This window comes from Podarcis bocagei, assembly GCF_964188305.1.
Source record: "Podarcis bocagei genome assembly, chromosome: 13".
In the NCBI taxonomy this organism is placed as follows: Eukaryota; Metazoa; Chordata; class Lepidosauria; order Squamata; family Lacertidae; genus Podarcis; species Podarcis bocagei.
Window position 1 is genome coordinate 17,673,299 of NC_138138.1, and position 23,019 is coordinate 17,696,317.

General features: G+C 44.7%; 1 protein-coding gene across 1 annotated transcript; it reads left to right on the plus strand.

Annotated features, from left to right (window-relative positions):
• The first annotated feature begins 8,067 nt into the window (after positions 1–8,067).
• Positions 8,068–19,438, plus strand: LOC308571365 (vomeronasal type-2 receptor 26-like). The gene is made up of 6 exons (XM_081167018.1): positions 8,068–8,315; positions 9,460–9,742; positions 11,132–11,998; positions 17,811–18,038; positions 18,259–18,385; positions 18,536–19,438. The coding sequence occupies exons 1-6, from the start codon at positions 8,083–8,085 to the stop codon at positions 19,432–19,434; spliced, it is 2,637 nt and encodes an 878-aa protein (XP_081023144.1). The 5' UTR covers positions 8,068–8,082; the 3' UTR covers positions 19,435–19,438.
• Positions 19,439–23,019: the final 3,581 nt, after the last annotated feature.

The window sequence follows — 23,019 nt, forward strand, 5'->3', positions numbered from 1 at the left end:
GTCGGGTAAGAGGCGCGAAAAGAGGAAGCATGTATGTCGGAAGAGCAGGTCTCGAAAGGAGGATTCAGATGATGATACAGGTACTTCTTCTTCGGAATATGACAGTGACGCGTCCCTAGGTTCCTATTGGGGGAAGGGTGAGGAAATATCTGGTCTTCCGGACTGGGCACTGTCGAGGAGGGCCAATTGCCATCGTAAAAAGTTTGGGGGGACCCAGGAGTGGAAGGATGGGGCTCTGGTAAAAGATGCCACCACATCCACCTACTCAACCTCAGATGTCATACCGGGTGATCACCTATCCCCTAAACTACGAGCAAAAATCTTAAATGGGGAGTTTGTTGACATGTTTAAATTAGTGCCTCCAGCAGAGGAGTTAGGTAGGGGTGAAAAGAGACCCTCGCATGGCAAGAGAAAGAGCAAGTACCCTTCCGTGCCTAGGACTTTCGAAAATTGGCTTGATGGTTTTCAAGCCTTTATGGGGATAATTGTCGCTGCTTACCCCAAGCGGGCGGTTCATCTTGTAGCCTACCTTTCACATATTCGCACGGCCTGTGCCCTTTCGGGGGAGGCGGCGGCCATAAGCTATGACAAGAAATTCCGTAGGAAGGCGTCCAGGATCCCGTTAGCCCGCTGGGATCAGATTGAGAATGGAATATGGTCCGTGGCTGTTGGTCCGTACGTGGAAAAGAGGCCAGTTGACTCGTATCGGTCGGCCAGGAGCGACCTACGGAAGGATTTTAAGCGTCGGGTATGCTGGGAGTACAACAAAGGGTTTTGCCAAAGGCCATCTTGTAAATTCACGCACGAATGCGAAAGATGCGCCGGGGGTCATCCCGTTACATCCTGCTTAAAAGGGGGAAAGCAGCCCTTTCGTGGAGGCCGGGGGTTCCATCATCCCAGTTCCAGGGGGGCCCCCGCAGCAGGGAACAGACGGTGAGGTAGTCTTGGGATTGGCCTTTTCCCCTATCAAGCTCGTCCCCCTTTGTAATCTTCTGTCTCTTTATCCGGATAAGGACGCAGCTTTATACCTCAGGGAAGGGTTTTCCAGTGGGTTTCGTATCCCCATAGCGGGTTCATTAATTGCGAAAGATTCACCGAATCAAAAATCAGTTAGAGAGAGACCGGAAGTAGCGGAAAGAAAGATAGCAAAAGAGGTCAGTGCAGGCAGGGTTGCAGGCCCCTTCGATAGTCCCCCCATACCAAATTTGCACATTTCTCCGCTAGGCATTGTGCCCAAGAAGACCCCCGGTGAATTCAGGCTCATTCATAATCTATCCTTCCCAAAGGGCGGCTCGGTCAACGATGCCATCCCGCCCGAGTTATGCACAGTGAAATACGCCACCTTCGATCAGGCAGTTAAGTTGATCCGCAGTTTCGGCCCCGGGGCGTTGTTGGCAAAGTGTGATATCGAATCGGCCTTCCGCCTCTTGCCAGTACATCCCGCAGATTTCCGGTTGCTGGGCTTTAAATTTCAGGGCAAATACTATGTTGACAGGGCCATGCCAATGGGCTGCGCTGTTGCCTGTTCGGCATTCGAAGCCTTCAGCACGTTCTTGGACTGGGCCCTGCGTTTCAGGGCAAATACCACTGGGGTCACGCATTACCTGGACGATTTCCTTTTCGTGGGCGGAGCCAACACGGGGGAGTGCGCCTCCTTGCTGGAGGCCTTCTCAGTCCTGGCCGAGGACCTTGGGGTCCCTCTTGCGGCGGAGAAAACGGAGGGACCAGCCACGCGCTTAACTTACCTTGGCATTGAGCTGGATACAGTGGCCCAGTCATCCCGCTTACCTGTTGAGAAGATTGAAGCCCTTAAACAACTAATTCAGGACACTCTTAAGCTTAGGAAGATCACACTTAGGCAGATTCAATCTTTATTGGGCCACTTTAACTTCGCGTGCAGGGTGGTGTCCCCCGGACGCCCCTTCTGTGCTCGCCTTGCCAGATTGTCAGTTGGTCTGAAACACCCCCTCCACAGGGTTCGCCTCCCCAGGGCGGTCAAAGCAGATCTCGAGGTCTGGACAGTCTTTTTGGAAAAATATAACGGGGTCTCTCTTTGGCAGGATGTTTTGAATCTATCATCCGACTTTCAGGTTCAATCGGACGCAGCAGGGTCGTTAGGTTTCGGTTTGTATTTCAAAGGGCGCTGGTGCGCACAACGCTGGCCCTCAGCATGGCAGGGTCAGGCCATCACGCGCGATCTCACCTTTCTCGAGTTCTTTCCAATAGTAGTGGCCGTGCACATCTGGACTGAGGAGTTCCGAGATCACCGTGTGTGCTTCAGGACCGACAACCTGGCGGTGGTGAACATTCTTGCCAGGCAGTCATCGCGGTCTGCGAGGGTCTCCTCTCTCCTGCGGGCGTTCGTCCTCCGTTGCCTTGAGTACAATATCCTATTTTCAGCCAAATTCGTACCAGGTGCCAATAATGATATAGCCGACGCCTTGTCTCGATTCCAGATTCCTCGTTTCCGGTCGCTCGCACCTGGAGCACAACAGTTGCCCGAACCCTTTCCGGAGTACCTGTGGAACGTTGGAGACGCAAAGTGATACAGGGAGTATTAGCTTCCGTGGCACCTTCCACGCTCAGGTCCTATAAGAAGGCCTGGTGTGATTTCCTGGGTTTCAGGTTTGGGTTGTCTGGGCTGTCACATAACACACCCCCCACCACTGATGACGTCCTGCAGTACCTATCCCATCTGGATGACCTCGGACGTGCTACGAAAACCTTGAAGATTCACGTAGCAGCCATCAGCTTCTTTTCAAAGGCGACGTTTGCGCAAGACCCATGTAGCGATTTCCTGATTCGTAGAGCCATTGAAGGTTGGGGCAGGTTACAACCGCCCAGGACCGTTGGCCGTAAGCCTATTTCTTACGGATTGCTATCTCAGATACGCGTAAAGCTCAGGACAATTTGTTGGTCTAAGTTTGAGGCACGGCTCTTCTCTGCGGCTTACGCTATAGCCTTTTTTGGTGCACTCAGAGTTGGTGAGGTTGTCTGTGAAGCTAGTGCACGGGGTTTAACTCGCGGCCTCCTGGTTGAGGATGTACAGCTATCCGAATCTGCTTTGTCAGTACTGGTGCGTCAGTCCAAGACCGATCAGACTGGCAAAGGTGTCCTGCTCAAGCTCACGGCGTCGGCCCAGCAGGGCCCATGTCCGGTGAAGGACACGAGGCGGTTTCTCCGCCTTAGACCAGCCGTCCCGGGACCGTTCCTGATACACGAGGATGGGTCTCCCCTGTTGTGGTACCAATTCACTAGAGTAATGCGCAAGGCTATTGAAGCTTGTGGCCTACCCCCCCATGAGTACGCTGCACATTCGTTCAGGATCGGGGCCGCCACCACGGCCGCGCACCTAGGGCTGCCGGCAGAAAGGATAAAAGAGTTGGGCCGGTGGAAATCCAATGTTTATAAGTCGTATATTCGCAACCTTGCGCCGACCCCTTAGTCTGCTTACCCTTCCTTTTGTTCTATCTTTATTCCCAGCTATGCCCGGAAGAAACGTGTGGATTTGCGGTCACAGCATTGTCCATTGGGCCCGCGTGCGAGCGGGGAGCTGCGGCCTGGCACCCAACCTTGGTCTACCACGTGATGTTCGAGTTTCCTGGTTTTCGAGAAGAGGCATGCGTTGGGAAGAACTGATGCCTTTGCTGCGGGAGAAAGTAGCCAAGCTCGGCTCTCCCGATGTCCTGGTGATTCATTTAGGGGAGAATGACCTTGTTAACAAAAGGAGTGTGGACTTGTTGTCAAGCATAAAAAGAGACTTGGATGCATTCGCTACCTTGTGTCCCAGAACGACAGTATTCTGGTCCTCCTTCCTGAAAAGAACTGTGTGGCGCGGTGCGCAAAACTTGATGGCCATTGAAAGAACCAGGAAACTCGTAAATCGGGCGGTAGCCCGTTGGGTGCGCTTTACGGATGGCCAAGTGATTTATCATGACCGTATCCGGATTAGCGACAAGGCCTTATACCGGGATGACGGTGTCCATCTATCGGATCTGGGGAATGATTTTTGGTTAGCTAGCGTCATTAGAAACATCTGGGATTGGTTGCAGCTTTGAGGGTATTGGCGGCGAGCCTTTAGCTCGGGTGGCGGTTAGGCATTGGAATAATGTGTTGCGCTGTGTGGAAGTGCTAGGTGTGGCCATCGCCTATGCCTTCAATTTTTTAGGGGTATTCCGTTAAAGGAATCTGGGGGTCGTGTATTCCGTCCGATGCCTGCTTGGCGGGAGGCCTTGGCACGACCCTCGGTGACAGCAGGGGTGAGCCTATAGTCGGATCGGCATCGACAGGCTCCACCTACTGGTGAAGAACCCACTTGTTTCGATCCAATGCCTAAGCCAATACCTTTTCAAATGCTGTAACCAATAAAGTTGTGGCCTTTCTCTAGCCCATTAACCTTATATCACGCGTCCTTGTGTCTTCATTTCACTTCACCGGGGTCGGGTCCTCGAACCACAAAGACTCTCCTCCCCGAAGGGGAGGGGAGGGGTTGTGGTCGGGGCTCGAGCTCCGGCTAGCAGGGGGCGGGGCCCCCTGCTGCCCACTCACCTGGCTGGCGCTCACGCCCCCTCGGTGGCCATCCAACCGGGGGCCACGGTGGGGGCGTGTTCAGCAGCATTTTGCTGCAGCGCCAGCCTTCGCCCGGCCTCATTCTTCCTTCCTTCGCCCCTCACGAGTCACCCACCCTCCACTCCCTTTAGTTAGGGCTCAGGTTTTTCGGCCTTGCTATGGACCTTAGGTTGGTCGCCCTGGTTGGCTGGGGGGCCTGGTAGGAGTTTTTCCATTTGGCACTAGGCTAATTGGTTTTTTCGCCTACCTCGTAGCAATCGTCACAACTTTTTTTTTTTTGTGGTATTGGTGGGTAGGTTAGGCATTGGAATAATGTGTTGCGCTGTGTGGAAGTGCTAGGTGTGGCCATCGCCTATGCCTTCAATTTTTTAGGGGTATTCCGTTAAAGGAATCTGGGGGTCGTGTATTCCGTCCGATGCCTGCTTGGCGGGAGGCCTTGGCACGACCCTCGGTGACAGCAGGGGTGAGCCTATAGTTGGATCGGCATCGACAGGCTCCACCTACTGGTGAAGAACCCACTTGTTTCGATCCAATGCCTAAGCCAATACCTTTTCAAATGCTGTAACCAATAAAGTTGTGGCCTTTCTCTAGCCCATTAACCTTATATCACGCGTCCTTGTGTCTTCATTTCACTTCACCGGGGTCGGGTCCTCGAACCACAACGCGCTTTATCAGACATTATTTGAAACATGGTGGAACAAGAAGATTGGTAAATAAAAAGACCATTTCATTCCATGACCCACTATGAATGCTGAATACATCTGGGCAATTGTAAAGTTAATTCTCTCTTACATCTTGATATCTCAAATACGTTAACTAACCATTCTTTTTGTATTTGCTAATCGTTTTTTCTTTATTACATCTATAAACCACCCCTCCAAATAGTTCTTTGTTTCACATACTCACATTTTTTGGGCAGTCTATATGTTTCCATATTTGAGGTGTTTTTCTATTAGGAGCACAAATAGCTGCTTGTGCTTATATTAATAATTTTATAATAATTTATTATTTATACCCCACTCATCTGGCTGGGTTTCCCCAGCCACTCTAGGCAGCTTCCAGCACAATATTAAAATACAATGATTCATCAAATATTAAAAGCTTCTCTAAACAGGGCTGCCTTCAGATGTCTTCTAAAACTCTGATAGTTGTTTATTTCTTTGACATCTGATGGGAGGGCGTTCTACAGGGCGGGTGCCACTACCAAGAAGGCCCTCTGCCTGGTTCCCTGTAACTTCACTTCTCTCAGTCTGGGAATAGCCAGAAGGCCCTTAGTGCTGGACCTCAGCGTCCAAGCTGAATGATAGGGGTGGAGATGCTCCTCCAGGTATACTGGGCCTAGGCCATTTAAGGCTTTAAATGTCAGCACCAACACTTTGAATTGTGCCCAGAAACGTACTGGGAGCCAATGTAGGTCTTTCAGGATGAGTGTTATGTGGTCTCGGCGGCCACTTCCAGTCACCAGTCTAGCTGCCACATTCTGGATTAGTTGTAGTTTCCGGGTCACTTTCAAAGGTAGCCCCACACAGAGCGCATTGCAATAGTCCAAACAGGAGATAACCAGAGCATGCACCACTCTGGTGAGACAGTCTGTGGGCAGGTAGGGTCTCAGCCTGCGTACGAGATGGAGCTGGTAGACAGCTGCCCAGGACACAGAATTGACCTGTGCCTTCATGGACAGCTGTGAGTCCAAAATGACTCCCAAGCTGCACACCTGGTCCTTCAGGGGCACAGTTACCTCATTCTGGACCAGGGAGTCTTCCACACCCACCCACCTCCTGTCCCCCAGAGACAGTACTTCTGTCTTGTCAGGATTCAACCTCAATCTGTTAGCTGCAATCCATCCTCCAACCACCTCCAGACACTCACACAGAACTTGCAAAGAATGTGTGGTTTCTGAACACCTTCTCAGGGTTAATTTCCCAATGCTGCAGGACATGTAAAGGAGGCGAGAGAGATGCTAGCGTATCAGGAAGGAGTGGGGTTTCCTAGTTCTTGTCTGGCCATGGGGGCCCAGCCTATGGTCCCACATGGGCAAACAAGTAAAAGAGATGGCTTATACCTGTCAGGGTTAGGTAAGTTGAGGGTTATGTTGTCTGGGAAGGTAAGAAGGGGCCTTTGGAAAAACCAACCCTGACAGCAGCCCTGCAAAGTCACCCAAAAATCTGTCATGGTATAGCCCTAACCAAGAAGCTACATACCACATTCAGATGACATCCTACAATAAGAAGTGAAAGCAGCAAATAGAAGTAAATACATTATTGAGAGATTGCAGGACCAAACAGAACCATGTTACCTTGGAACTACATTTAAGGAAGATACCAAGACACTCTTGGAATTTGAGCAGGGCCCCCAAACGGCAAAAGATAGCTTACCTCACCCTAATTACCAACCTTTAGAATCATAAACCTCGCCAGCAGGTTTATCCAGACATACATGGCCTATTGCTCTCTATCAGTCTACCCAAGAAGCATAATATTTAAGGTCTTATCTGGTTGCTACAAGCTCAGAACTCATGGCTCTAAGAAGCCTCTCTTGGACTCCTATACCAATAATCTGGAGCTTTCACCAGTGTAACTAAGCCAAGTGTTACTGCCTGTGTTTTCTGACTGATGTATGGAGAAACACATGAACCTCACCTTTGAAGAGTTTGTAAGTATGCCAGTTTTCACTGACCAGATGTGTGGTCCTTTTCAATGCTAAGGGGTGAAGGAAGTTTTGGAACTCATGGGGGTATATTTTTAAGATCTAACAACCTATATTTCCACGCTTTACTTTGCTGAATATTTTGTGATTGAAAATATCTGTTGGGGTTCTCTCACCAAAGAGCACTTGCCCCAAACATGGATCCTGGCATCCAGGGAATTCTCCCTTTTTATACTTAATTTTCCTTGCAACCTACACAAATCATCTGCCATAACTCAATCTCTTTCACAATTTTTCAGTCTTAGTAGAATTGTCAGTAAATTAATGAACAGATGTTCAGGGGGGAATTTTGGAGGTCAGAGTGACCATTTCCACTGTTCAGATGAAGCTTTTCAGCACTGATAGCAGACTGGACCACTGTTCTTTTCTTCCTCCTTGTAGTTATTTTTGCATGCTCTTTTGTTGTTCCATAAACAGACAGAAACCACTTTTGATGAAATAACAGAAGCATGTGCTGGTGTTTTTTCTGGTCATTTCGTTGTTTTTGATGTAGAGAGACCTAGTTATCATCAAAGCTGTAATTATCAATCTCATCATGACTAACTCTCTCTTGAATAATGTCTCAATAGATTTCCAGACAAAACCAGCCAGAGTCTAAACATGGGCATAAAACCCCTTCCTGTCATTCTAGGCAAGGGAGAGGGAAGAAGGAGAGGGAGGATTTTTGCTTTTCTCTTTGTTGAGGTGTAAAATAGGATTTTAATCTGTGAATTGGTAGGGAAGTGCTGTTCCTGTCAAGGCAGTATATTATACTGAGTGTGGTTCTGAAGCTAAGGTTCATTTTCCAGCTGGAAAGGAGGGTGTCAGATGAGAAATATTTGCCTCAGTATGTTGCTGTTTGTTGTGCCCATTCTCTTTCATCTGCCACATATAGTTTGCAAACATACACGTTGCACCATCCATGATCTGTCCAGAATTCCACATGAATACTACCAACCTGGTGATCTTATTGTTGGCGGACTTGCTTCTCACCGACTTACTGCTTCTGACAAAGAAGACTTCAAGGAAAGACTAACGACAAGTCAACTTCTTAATACCTTGTAAAGACTTCCTATAACACGTAATCAGATGTCACAAAAACGTCCCCCTGCTCTGACCAGGCTTACTCAGAAATAAGTTCCACTGATTTTAGAGGGATTTCCTTCCAGGCAGAGGTCTCGGGGAGGGGGGACCATCTCAGAGCTGAAGAGTTGGCTTGGAAGGTGGGAAATGGAGATCTGAATGTGTAGTCAGTGAGATGAGAGAGTCTTTCTTTCATTCATGAGTTCTCTCCTCCCCACATCCCACCAAATTTCTTCCAAGAAGACTTTCACAAGAGGAGCCACAACTTAAACTTACCTAGTTTAAGATGGAAAGCCCTTCTCTGTTCTGAACATCTCTGAAGGTTTGGGGTGAAGGGTCTTAAAAGCTCACCTCTCCTTTGAGATGAAATTCTCATTCAGATGTTCTCATCCAAGTCAGGCTAGTCTTATATGACCCTCCCAGTTTAAAATGTGTCCCAGGTTTGAATATGATGAGAATAACTCTATTAAGCCTGGCTACCTGCTTCTCTGCATTTCAATACAACTTTTGTTCCGGGAGTCAGATCAATACCTGTAAATAAATAATTTGTATATGTCTAAGCCCAAAGAGCAACCTGTACACTTTATTTTTATCATGTTAGATCTTCAGATGAAGGGGGGTATATTATTATTATTATTATTATTATTATTATTATTATTATTATTATTATTCAGCTTCGTGGTTTCAAAATATTTTATGGCTTCTGTTGATGTCTCTGTGTGACTGTCAATGTCTGTAGCCTTGTACTGTCACTATGGTGCAGGCTTGTTCAATGACAGAGGACTGGTGACAGGGGAAGAGAGGGAATTTCATTTATAGACAGAGGCTGGATCAGGTCCATTTATTCCAATTGGCCTGGGCAACAACAGACTAACTGGCTGAAGGTTCTGATCAGCCAAGAAATGGCAGTTAAGCGTCTGTAACCTGAGGTACCACTGTATTAATAAAAGTGAGCTACAAGTATAAAAGTGGAATACAATGTATTCCTTCAAGGGAAACGCCTTTGCATATATACTGGGACACAATTTAAAATAAAATGCTGAAGAATTGTCAAGCCTCCCCCCCCCCTTTTAAATTGCATAGCATATATTTCAAAAATAAAGCATGAAATTCTCATTGCAGTGTTGTGCCAAAGAACTACCAGCATATTCTGGCCTTGATATTTGCTGTCAAGGAGATCAATGAGAACCCCAAGATCTTACCAAATATCACCTTAGGATTCCACATCTATGATAGTTACTTCAATGAAAGGATGACCTATCGGGCTGCTCTGAACCTTCCCTCCACACTTATACCCAACTACAAGTGCGACACCCAGAAACACCTGGTGGCAGTTATTGGGGGACTGGACTTTGATACCTCCCTCTACATGGCAGACATATTGAGCATCTACAAGATTCCCCAGGTAAGATACTGCCTTGGACTCTTCACACTCAATCACCATGATCTTTTCTATCCGAAAACGTTTTGTAGAATTGTGGCTGAAAAAGGAGGGTGGTCCTGCTCTTCACAAAATGTGTTTCCTGTGGGCTTTGCAATTAAAGATGTCTGCTCTAGGTGGGCAATCCTATTTCCCCTTCTTAAGCACACTTGCCTTTTCTCTCTGCTCTAGGTCTGAGCAGTGCCTCCCCTGACTTCTCTAACTAGTCTGGTGTCCCAGTGCAGTGGGACTGATGTGGTCCTATTGGTATATTGAAGGAGGATTCAATGGCAGGACCAGTTGGTTTCTATCTCAGGCAACAGAATGTATTAGGTGTGACCTGGCCTCACCCAATAAACCAAGAAGTGTGGGTGGTGTGGGAGAAGGTGGCCCTCTAGATATATGAGGTTCAGACAAATTAGGGCTTTCAAAGGTCAATACTAGTATTTTCAATAGGTGACTTTCTCTTTATGTTTGGAAATGGTCCTGTTTCCTGGGCCAGTTATAAACAAAGATCAGTAGCTTTGTCTTCCACAATACAGAGATTCTACTGAGGCATGCAGAGAATGGTCTGGATTGGCCAACAAACCTCGCACTTTGGCTCATGTGTTGGCAGAAAGGTGCCCTCTTTTCACTGGAGGTGAAGGAGGCATGACCTACACAAGATTGGCAACAGCAGCTTACTACTCTAGGGCCTTTACACCCTCATGCATTAATTAGAGCTAAACATGCTAGTTATATAAGGCTGCAACTTATCCACAGTTGGGGCTCAGGAAACAGCACCCCCACCCCCACCCAGTCCTGCTTTCTGCCCTCCTGACTGAGAAGGTACTGAGGTACTGTGTTTGTGTGAGACAGCTCATATCATTTCGCTTCCTTACTTCAACTCCTCAAAAAACACACCTCCACATTCCATTCTGCAAATTGACATTTCTTCCAACTTTGCCTGTGGCTTACTGGCTGTAGACTTAAGGTGCTCTTTTGCAAATCTGGAAGCCTGCCTGTCTGGAGGCAGCTGTGCACACGTTCTGGCATTTGTGTGTGATTCTGTGCATCTGTGGTACAATAGAGGTTTGGAAAGGAAGGGAAGGTAGGACGTCATAAAATAAAGAGGTGAAATGTTGTGATGAAACAAAGAGGATGAAATGGAGAAGGAAAATTAGGGAGAGGGACAGCAGCAGCTCAGGAAAGCAAGGAGAATGACCTGGAGACAGAAGATGAGAAGAAAGGAGAGCAAAGCAGGGCAGCACTCCATGGAGGACAACTTTCTGGAGTCTCTTTCCTGAGGCAACTGGCTCATCAGGCAGGCAGACCCTGAATACATATACAGTCCTCCTTCAACATTTATGAATTATGCTTCTTTATTCCTTTTAGCTCACTTATGGCTCCTTTGCTCCAGAAGATCCTGGTCAAAGCCAATCCACTTCCTTCTATAGGATGGTGCCCAATGAAGCCCATCAGTACACTGGGATTGTTGAGTTACTTCTGCATTTTGGTTGGACGTGGGTTGGGTTGCTCGCTGTGGATAATGATAGTGGAGAGAGATTTATTCACACCCTGAAACCTCTGCTCTCCCAGAAAGCCATTTGCTTGGCATTCTCAGAGACAACCCTGAAAACCACATATCTGGCAGAGCTTTATGTCATGTATTCCCATGTTATTATGGGAATCTATCATGTTATTATGGAAAGTGAAGCCAAGGTTGTTGTTTTCTATGGAGGAACAATGCCCATGATTCGCTTGCGAACCATGCTAGCGATAGGTGAAATGGAAAATATTAACAAAACATCTGTGGGCAAGGTGTGGATTCTGACAGCACAGGTGGATTTCACAGCATTGGCTTATCAAATGAGCATGGATATGCAAGTCTTCCATGGTTCCCTTTCCTTTGCAGTTTATTCAACTGTGGTACAAGGATTCAAAGCCTTTCTTCAGGTACAAAATCCTTTTGAGGCAAATGGAAATGGCTTTGTCAAGCAGTTCTGGGCACAAGTCTTTCTCTGTTTATTTCCAAACTCCAATACAGAGGAGCAGGCCAGTGGAACCTGCACTGGCGAGGAGAAGCTGGAAAATCTCCCTTCATCTGGCTTTGAGATGAGCATAACAAGCCACAGCTATAGCGTTTATAATGCTGTTTATGCCACAGCACATGCTCTACATGCAATGTTCTTGCCCGGGGCCAAATACAGGGCAGCAGTGGAAGGGGGGATGCAGAAGCTTCAGAAACTGCAGCCTTGGCAGGTAATGCTATCATAACACACAAGTTATTTGACATGGGCAGTGAAATGCTCTCTTTCAGCTTTTGCCTTCCGGAAGAAGGTACAGGGTTATAAAGACTAGGACTAGCCTCCTGAGAAACAGTTTTTATTCAATTGTGATTTTGGTTTTAAACACAGTGTAGGGTAGTCTCTATGGGAGTCTATTGTATTTATTTATGGGGTATCAGAGTTTTTAGGGAGCTAACCAGGCTGGGATAGCTGGGATAGCTGGAATAGCAGGCTTGTTGGTTTCTGAATGTCTGATGTAGATTTTAAGTTTCATTGTTCTGTATGGGACAATGACAATAAAGATTATCGTATCGTATCGAAATGTAGAAGACTACACTGAAAATTTTCAAGTACTGACTGTAAACTAGGATCCTCCACTTAACATATGCAGATAAGTTGCTCCTCCAGCTGTTAAGCAGTTGCTGCGAATCCTGCACTGTGCTGCTTCTTTGTTGTTGCTTTTTAAATTAATTATTATTATTTTTTAAATGATATTTATTGAGAATTTAAAATTACAGAAAAAGAAAGGAAAAAAACAAGAAAAAAGAAAAGGAAAAAAGATAGACAAAAAGAGAGATTAAACAATATAAGTCAATAAAAACAAAAGTAAAAAAAATAACACACAATACATCAGAATCAAAAAACAAAAATAAACAAAAAATTTAAAAACAAATCCAATATTCCCAAATCTTTATCTTTCATTGTTTCATCGACTTCCTCACACCTCCCTTTTTTGTATTCTAGTTATTAATTGTCTCAGCAAATCCTTTCCATCTTTCACAATATTCTGTCATTAAATTACCTTAATCTATTTTAACCTTATCTTACCATAAAAAACCCTAAAACTTAAAACTTAAACTTAAATCTTATTTATACTTAATTCTTTTTAACAAAACATATTTATACATAATTCTTTTTAACATTTCTACTAAAGCCAAATAGTTTCATTCCAACATTTTTCTAATACTCATTAATTTTACAATGATTTTCTAGATGAATTTTTAAAACTTTCTTCCAATCTTCATCCGTCGTCTCTTCTTCCTGGTCTCGGGTTTTGTCAGTCCTTTCTGTCCCGTCCATCTAGTCCATCAACCTGGTGACCTTCTATCCGAGGCTCTTAAGTCTTTTCCATGTCCCTTCTGCAGGTCTTCTTCATGTTTATACCTGCACTTTACTTTATCTTCTGCTGATCTTATTCTTAATTTCCTTCCTTTCTCTCGGGGGGACTCCAACTTGGCAATATCTTTATCCCTTCTCAACAAGTCAGCCCATTCTCCATAGTTGACACTGAAATCCAAAAGATATTTGAGGGCATGTTTCAAAGTCCCTCCAAGGTTAAGGGCCCCCACAACTCCAAACTCCCTCTGGCCCAAAGCCAGATCCGAAAAGTCAAAACATCCCTGCATAGGGGATCTATCCAACTTCCCATCTCCAGACCAAACAGTACTCCATCTCTCCAAATCTGACTTTCTCCAGATTCAGTCATCAAAAACAGCAACTTATGTTCCTGCAAGGCCGCAGCTCTCTCCATTTCTGGTACTTGAGGTTCAGCAACTACCTCCTCCTTTATCTTCTTCACCACTTGCTCTGTCAAAGCACATTCCTGGATTAATTCCGGAGTGGTTTCTATATAAGTATTCACTGTTTGTCCAAAATTTCCAACTGCAACAGTCATCAAATCCATCTTCTCATGTAGCTGTTCCAGTAAAGCACTTGTCTTGCAAAGAGCAAGCACTAAAGCTTCTTCTGGGCACATTCTTGTTCAAGGTCGGTGTCTATTTCCCACGATCTTTTATCTCTACAGCTGTAAAATTTCCCCGATCGACTCCAGCAACAGTTTCACAAGCTCCCTCTAGAGGAAACAATTTCTATTTGTATCCGTCTTTTTAAAAGCAGATCTAGCAACAAAGTTCCTTTCGTTTTCCGGATATTTTGTTCCTTTTAAGTGCAAAAGGGAACATTGGAATCAATATGTTTCTCTTTTTTAACCATCTGTCAAAAACGTTTTATCCACAGTCAATGAACTTTCCCAAAGTGTCTGTCTCTGACACCCCGCTCCCAGGATCAAGATGGTGGAAATTTATCTTTCTTTACTCTCTCTTCTGCAGGTTTAAACAGTCTAAAAAGATTCCCCCCTCTTCTCCTGCTTCCCAGGGGGGTTTAGTGATTTTAGCTGATGGAAATTTAGTCCTTTACAAACGACTTTCCAGACTCTAGCTTGCAATGTCTTTGCTTCAATCTATTTACAAAAGTGGAAGGCAGACTTCCTGTTTAGACCTTCCCGCTTCGGTGACAAATTAAAAAGTTTCTTAATCCAATTTTCTGTTCTACTCACGGGCAGTTGTTTAAAATCCAATTGTCCACAGGAAGAAGTCAGCGCTCTCCGGCAACAGCAATGCAGCTTCACTCCGTGAAAAGAGCAGTCGATTCAAAGCACCGCGCCATTCACCCCACGTTGCTCCGGATCCCCGAAACTGGGTTTCCCCGCGGGTAGGGGAGGCGCAAAAGGTGCCAGCCGAATCCCACGTCCACAGGCTTCTCCCGCCTGTGGTTTTTAGTGGGTCTCCCCCTCGCCGCGGCTGTCCAGACCCTAGTTCTCACGAAGCGGATTCCTCCTGGTCAGAGGAAATCCGCCATTGCCGGAGGCGCTAACCCGGAAGTCCAAATTAATTTTTATTAACAGGCCAATCAAATCACATTAATTCCAAATCACATTAGTTCCAAATTATACAGCCAAATTTTCAAAATTTTGTTGGGGGTACCCATACTTCGAGCTCCGAAAGGGATCCAAACATCACTCTTGTTGCTGCTTTAATTACACAGTTCTGTCCAGTTCTGTCCAGATAGTCTCTTTGTTATTTTCCTCATCTTCTTGTTGTTATCATCTATTCCTTTCTTTGTGATCTCTGATAATCTTCACAAGCGGGTTGGAAACAAGCATATCCTGTGTGAATTTTACACTCTCCAAGAGCCATTTCCACACCTCCGCAAAGAACATTCCCACAGTCTGTCCGTTGATTTCCACAGGCTTGCCAATCTGTATCTAAGGGGGCCCTGCCAGGTCAAATTCACATTCCGATAACCATAAATTCACATTCCAATGACCATGGTCCTCCTCCCCCTCGTCCTCCTGTGGGCAGGCCTGTCTTAACGAATCTCCATTTGTAACTGCGTCATAAAGCTTTCTTTCCATCCGATGTTCCCACCAGTCCTCTCTTTGATCAGTAATTCATTTCCAGACAGTTCTTAATCTCCTGCTTGTGATTAGTAATTTGCAACGATTCTTTCTGGAACAAGAGGGAGATAGATTAAAACTGCAGAGTTTTGAAAAATTAAAAAATAGAGTGCGAGATTGGCTTCATTATTATCAGATAATGGAGGCATATAATTTGGATAAAAAAATTGGCTTCCAGGTGGAAAAATCAAAATTGGAAACAGAACTGTTAGATCCAAAAATTAAGAATTTGTCAAGAATGTATAATTTGCTGTTGAAATGGAATACTCAGGATGAAACGGTGAAATCTGTTATGATTAAATGGGCACAGGATGTTGGACATAACATTATGATGGCTGACTGGGAACAGTTATGGACCACAGGTATGAAGTTCACGGCATGTAATGCCTTAAGAGAGAATATAATGAAAATGATATACAGGTGGTAAATGACACCAGTCAAGCTTGCAAAAATTTATCACTTGCCCGATAATAAATGCTGGAAATGTAAAGAGACAGAAGGTACATTCTTTCACCTTTGGTGGACATGCCCAAGGATTAAGGCTTTCTGGGAGATGATCCATAATGAAATGAAAAAGGTATTTAAATACCTTTAAATGAAAAAGGTATCTCCTTCTTTGGAGGTCTTTAAGCAGAGGCTTGACAACCATATGTCAGGAGTGCTCTGATGGTGTTTCCTGCGTGGCAGGGGGTTGGACTCGATGGCCCTTGTGGTTTCTTCCAACTCTATGATTCTATGATTCTATTATTCTATTATTCTATACCTTTCTGAAGAAACCAGAGGCCTTTCTCCTGGGCATGGTCGGCCAATTGGTGCCAAAGAAGGACAGAACTTTCTTTATGTATGCTACAACAGCAGCAAGAATACTTATTGCAAAGTATTGGAAGACACAAGATCTACCCACTCTGGAAGAATGGCAGATGAAGGTGATAGACTATATGGAACTGGAGGAAATGACTGGCAGAATCTGAGACCAGGGAGAAGAGTAGGTGGAGGAAGATTGGAAGAAATTTAAAGACTATTTACAGAAACATTGTAAAATTAATGAATGTTAGAATGATGTTGGAATGAATCTATGTGATTTTAGCAAAAATGTAACAAAGATTTAAGAAAAATAGACTGTTAATTGGTGAGTTTATATTAAGATCAAGATAAATTTTCAGGATAAAAATTTTGAAGAGAGGGAAAGGATTTGCTGAAATGGATAATTGACTTAGAATACAAAAAAGGGAGGTGTGAGGAGGTCAGGGAAACAAGCAAATGAAAGATAAGTTATGGGAAGGTTTGATTTGTTTTTTTTGTTTTAAATTGTTTTTATCTTTATGTTTTTTATTGTGATGTGTTGTTTTGCTATTGTTTAATTTGGTGTTTTTTCTTTTGCCTTTTTGTAAACTTAAAACCCTAATAAATACTATTAGAAAAACACACAATTCTTTCTCTCTGGGGGGGGAGGGTTATTGGGTACTCACATAAGACCAAAAAAAGAAAAGTTTTTCCTCCCCCCCTTTCTGTTTCGCTCTGACATACCAATCTTTTAATGATGAGTCTTCACTTGATTTATTGTCCAACCCGTCGCTCCACATCACAGAGATCCCATTAATGAGCAGTCTTTACTCCCGATCTTCACTTGAAGTATGTGCATTTGCTTCTATTCCAATTAAATATTTTGAGCTGATGCAAACCAGTGCGTGATTCAGAGACAGCATCCGGGAGAACCGACTCCACCCGAGGGCTTTGTGCCTAATGCCCTCACCCCCTTCTTTCGAATCCAGGGGTGAATTATGGACACAGCAGGCAAGGCAGTACCCCCCATTCCCTTGGGGGGCAAGGGAGACTGCATACTCCCATAACAGCCTCTTAATTACCTCGTGTGGGTTGGAGAGATGTTATTGTCGACCATCTTCCAATGTGCCCCCTGGTGGCCCCCCTGTGCTGCTTCTTTGTTAGTAGGTATCTATGTTTGTAGAGAAACTGTAAGGGAAACTGTAAGTGAAGCAGGATCTGATCTTGCTCTGTCCTGCTCCTTTACAAGCAGTTTCTCTGCACACAAGTTGAGGGGAGGATACAAGCCTACAATGAGAGGAGAAGCTGAGAGCAGCTCAGAGAATTCACATGTAGGCTGAGTTTCCCCAAACCAAAAGGCTTTGTTGCCCATTTGCTCCCAGAGTGAAGGGAAGTGACATAGACAAAGCCTGATAGGACAGCTTGCTGCATGGAATTAACCCCCTTCACGGGTTGATTAGATGCATGATGGTTATATGAGACCTACAATTCTCTTCCATGGGGTGGGAGATATTCAAGGGGTGGGAACTGAAATCCATTGATTTTTTCCTCATTTCTTCTTGGTCGGGAATGCATTAGGATTTTCCCTATAGGAAAGAAAGGAAATCATTGGCTCTCTCTGTGAATGCTCGGCTTACGAACCAATTCCAATGAATGGATTCTGTTTGCATAGCAGTCCCTGCCAGTACTGAACGCTGAAGGCATCCTGAGTGTCAGTAGGGAGAGACATATGCATTACTTCATAGTTCCTATTTTTCTTCCAATGCAGCTCCATCCCTTTCTTAGGACTGTCTCCTTTAACAACTCTGCTGGAGAAACAGTATCTTTCAGTGAGAGCAGGGAAGCAGAAGCTGGCTTTGATATTACCAACATAGTCACTTTTCCAAATAACTCCTTCATGAGAGTCAAGGTTGGAAGACTGGGTGGGGAGGCTGTCCCAGGCCAGCTGATTTCCATTGATGACAACAGAATGGTGTGGCACCAGAGCTTTCACCAGGTGAGGCATAATTCCTACATCCATGAGAGATAGGAAAAGAGAATATCTTTAACATTACATTCCAACAGATTGCGCTCCATTTGAGATATTTGTTCCCCAAATAGATGGCTCTGAGACTGGAATAAGTATTTTAGTGTCTTCCTATTTCTAGTTGGGGGTGGGTTGAAATACTACTAATTTCTGTGTGCTAAAATGTTTATGTGTTTATTTAAATGGGCAGGTTCCACCCCTTTCGCTATGTAACTCAAATTGCCCTCCTGGTTCCAGGAAGGAAAAGAAGGAGGGGGAGCCATTCTGCTGCTATAACTGTGCTCCATGTCCTCAAGGCAAGATTGCATCCCAGAAAGGTAGGAGAGACAATATATACATGGTACTTTTCAAATGTATAAAGGAGACATCTGTGATATTTCTATTTTAACCTCAAGAGTTTCACAATGGTAGCATTTGTAGTTGCTATCCAGAACATCTCAAATCTGAATATATTATTTTCTTTCCAGATATGGATGACTGTGTTCGGTGCCCCGAAGATCACTATCCACACAGAGACCAATCGCAATGCATTCCAAAGACCATCAGCTTCCTGTCTTTTAAAGAGCCTCTGGGGATGAGCTTAGCATTGTTGGCTCTTTCTCTCTCTCTCCTCACAGTGGTGGTCCTTGTCATCTTCATTAAACATCAGGACACACCCATTGTCAGAGCAAACAATCGGGACCTCACCTACACTCTCCTCACTTTCCTCCTGCTCTGCTTCCTCTGCCCATTGATCTTCCTCAGCCCTCCAGAAAGAGTGAGCTGCCTGCTCCGACAAATGGCTTTTGGACTTGTTTTCACAGTGACCGTTTCTTGTGTTCTGGCCAAAACGATCACGGTGGTTCTGGCCTTTGTGGCCACCAAACCAGGATCCAGAATGAGGAAGTGGGTGGGGAAAAGACTGGCAAGCTCCATTGTGATGTCTTGTTCCCTTATCCAAGCAGGCATTTGTGCTGTGTGGTTAGGAACCTCTCCCCCATTCCCTGATTCTGACATGCACTCTGCGATGAGGGAAATCATTCTAGGCTGCAACGAAGGGTCAGTTGCCCTGTTTTACTGTGTCCTGGGCTACATGGGCTTTTTGGCTATTCTCAGCTTTGTTGTGGCCTTTTTTGCCAGGAAACTCCCTGACAGCTTTAATGAGGCCAAATTCATCACCTTCAGCATGTTTCTCTTTTGTAGTGTTTGGATCTCCTTTGTTCCAGTGTACCTGAGCACCAAGGGGAAATACATGGTGGCTGTGGAGATCTTCTCCATCTTGGCCTCTAGTGCTGGCTTACTGGGCTCCATCTTTGCTCCCAAATGCTACATCATTGTGTTGAGGCCTGATCTGAACAGCAAGGAGCAGTTAATAAAGAGGAAATAGCAAATTAACCTAACATCTCTGTTTTTTGTTCTATCAGAACATGGGCAGATTAATCTCTCTTTTTCTACATCCTATAACCATGTTGTATTTTATCTGTTACAATTTCTTTGTGATTCTCCAGTAAGTAAGGTTTCAGTGGAACTGCTACCGTCAGGATTAATCAGTAGCATTGATTTCAGTAGTTACAAGGCAATATTTGCTACACAATTTCTGGATTTTTTAATTAGTTCTTTACTTTTCAATTTCTATACCACTTTATATTTTTAATAAAAATCTCAAAGTGGTGTACAGCATATCAAAACAAATAAAACAATAATGCAATAGCTGGGTGATGTTCCTCTGGCCTCATTGGTCTTACTTATAACAAGGGTGGTATTGCTAATGGGCTTTGGTTCAGAAGATGGGACTGATTGGTTCTGAATGAATATTTTGAAGAAAAACCGTTTTGAACATGAGTGCAATAACAATCCTTTTAATTAGAAAATACAATATTATCACACATTCTTCTAAAAATGGTGGAACAAGAAATTTGGTAAATAAAAAGGCCATTTTATTCCATAACCCACTATGAATACTGAATACATCTGGGCAATTGTAAAGTTAATTCTCTCTTACATCTTGATATCTCAAATACGTTAATTAACCATTCCTTTTGTATTTGCTAATCATTTTTTCTTTATTACATCCATATACCACCACCCCAAATAGTTCTTTGTTTCACATATTCACATTTTTTGGGGCAGTTATATGTTTCCATATCTGAGGTGTTTTTCTATTAGGAGCACAAATAGCTGCTTGTGCTTATAATAATAATATAATAATAATTTATTATTTATAATCCACTCATCTGGCTGTTTTCCCCCAGCCATTCTGGGTAGCTTCCGGCACAATATTAAAATACAATGATTCATCAAATATTAAAAGCTTCTCTAAACAGGGCTGCCTTCAGATGTCTTCTAAAAGTCTGGTAGTTGTTTATATCTTTGACATCTGATGGGAAGGCGTTCTACAGGGCGGGTGCCACTACCAAGAAGGCCCTCTGCCTGCTTCCCTGTAACCTCACTTTTCGCAGTGAGGGAACCACCAGAAGGCCCTTGGCACTGGACTTCAGTGTCTAGGCTGAACAATGGGGATGGAGACACTCCTTCATGTATACTGGGCCGAGGCCATTTAGGGCTTTAAAGGTCAGCACCAACACTTTGAATCGTGCCCAGAAAATTACTGGGAGCCAATGTAGGTCTTTCAGGATGAGTGTTATGTGGTCTCGGCGGCCTCTCCCAGTCACCAGTCTAACTGCCGCATTCTGAATTAGTTGTAGTTTCTGGGTCACTTTCAAAGGTAGCTGTCAGGGAACTGCCATCAGTGCCGGAGGGAGAGAGCAAAATCCAGAGGGATTCCAGAGAGCGTCCCAGGATTGGGAGAGGCAGCCAATCTTCTGGGGAAGAAAATCAGCGTAGCACCAGTGGAGAAGGGGGGCAGATGGGGGAAGCTGTGAGGCGGTCCCATGACTCCTTGCCGGGGACCAGTGGGGAGAGTAGAGGTCCTCTGCTGCCTATGCCCTCCTTGCACAGAAGGCTTTTGCGCAGAGAGTGTAGGAGGAGACTAGGCGTCAAAGAGCTTCTTTGCTGGAAGAAGTTTAAGAAACGCCCACTGACGGATTCTGCCAGCAATTGAGACAGCCACGGGTGAGTGGCTGTCCGGACAGAAAAGGTTCACTCAGATATGCTGAGTTGGATAAATTAACAGGGAAAATCAGATATATTAAGGATCAAAAGTTTATTGAGGACTGGGGGAAATTTGTGGGTTATCTGGAGAATAAATGTTTTGTAAATACAACGCTAGTGGGATTTAAAGAGGCACTGTAAAGAACTAATAAGTATTGCTTAATAGAAATAATGTACGAAGGGAGGAAAGAACGGCAATATGAAAGAATGGAATGTGTTTTAAAGATACAAATACGAATGAATGTCAACGACGCTGAAGGAAGTTCAAAATGTATGAGATGTATTGAAATACGGATATAATGTATAAATAATGGGAAATCAATAAAATTTTAAAATGCAAAAAAAAGAAAAAGAAAAGGTTCACTCAGGTAATCCAGCCAGGTGTTTGCACCGGCTTATGCACGAGTAACCCCTAGAACCATTACAGTAGCCCTACACAGAGCCCATTGCAGTAGTCCAAGCAGGAGATAACCAGAGCATGCACCACTCTGGCAAGACAGTCCAAGGACAGGTAGGGTCTCAGCCTGCGTACTGGATGGAGCTGGTAGACAGCTGCCCGGGACACAGAATTGACCTGCGCCTCCATGGACAGCTGTGAGTCCAAAATGACTCCCAGGTTACACACCTGGTCCTTCAGGGGCACAGTTACCTCATTCTGGACCAGGGAGTCCTCCACACCAGCCCACCCCTGTCCCCCAGAAACAGTGCTTCTGTCTTGTCAGGATTCAACCTCAATCTGTTAGCTGCAATCCATCCTCTAACCGCCTCCAGACACTCACACAGAACTTGCAAACAATGTGTGGTTTCTGATCACCTTCTCAGGGTTAATTTCCCAATGCTGCAGGACATGTAAAGGTGACGAGAGAGATGCTAGCATATCAGGAAGAAGTGGGGTTTTCTAGTTCTAGTTTGACCATGGGGGCCCAGGCTATGGTCCTCCATGGGCAAACAAGTAAAAGAGATGGGTTATACCTGTCAGGGTTAGGGAAGTTGAGGGTTATGTTGTCTGGAAAGATGAGCTAGGCCCTTTGGGAAAATCAGCCCTGACAGCAGCCCTACATACCACATTCAGATGAAATCCTACAATAAGAAGTGAAAGCAGCAAATAGAAGCAAATATGTTATTGAGAGACTGCAGGACCAAACAGAACCATGTTACCTTAAAATTACATTTAAGGAAGATACCAAGACACTCTTGGAATTTGAGCAGGGCCCCAAAACAGCAAAAGCTAGCTCACCTCACCCTAATTACAACCTTTAGAATCATAGGCCCCACCAGCAGGCTTTATCCAGAAATATATGGCCTATTGCTCTCTATCAGTCTACCCAAGAAGCGCAACATTTAAGGTCTTAGCTGGTTGCTACAAGCTCAGAAACCATGGCTCTCTTGGACTCCTATACCAATAATTTCGAGCTTTCACCAGTGTTACTAAGCCAAGTGTTACTGCCTGTGTTTTCTGCCTGATGTATGGAGAAACACATGAACCTGACCTTTGAAGCGTTTGTAAGTAAGCCAGTTTTCACTGACCAGATGTGTGGTCCTTTTCAATGGTAAGAGGAGAGGGAAGTTTTGGAACTCATGGGGGTATATTTTTAAGATCTAACAATCTATATTTCCACGCCTTACTTTGCTGAATATTTTGTGATTTGAAATATCTGTTGGGGTTCTCTCACCAAAGAGTACTTGCCCCAAACCTGGATCTTGGCATCCAGGGAATTCTCCATTTTTATACTTAATTTTCCTTGCAACCTACACAAATCATCTGTCATAACTCAATCTCTTTCACAATTTTTCACTCTTAGTATGATTGTCAGTAAATTAATGAACAGATGTTCAGGGGGGAATTTTTGGAGGTCAGACT

Excerpts from the sequence above, each read along its gene's own strand:
- LOC308571365 (XM_081167018.1), top strand. The coding sequence starts at position 8,083 with ATGAGAAATATTTGCCTCAGTATGTTGCTGTTTGTTGTGCCCATTCTC. Across the intron at positions 8,316-9,459 it reads AGTCAACTTCTTAATACCTT|TGTTGTGCCAAAGAACTACC; the intron begins GTAAAGACTTCC and ends TTCTCATTGCAG. Across the intron at positions 18,386-18,535 it reads CAAGATTGCATCCCAGAAAG|ATATGGATGACTGTGTTCGG; the intron begins GTAGGAGAGACA and ends TTTTCTTTCCAG.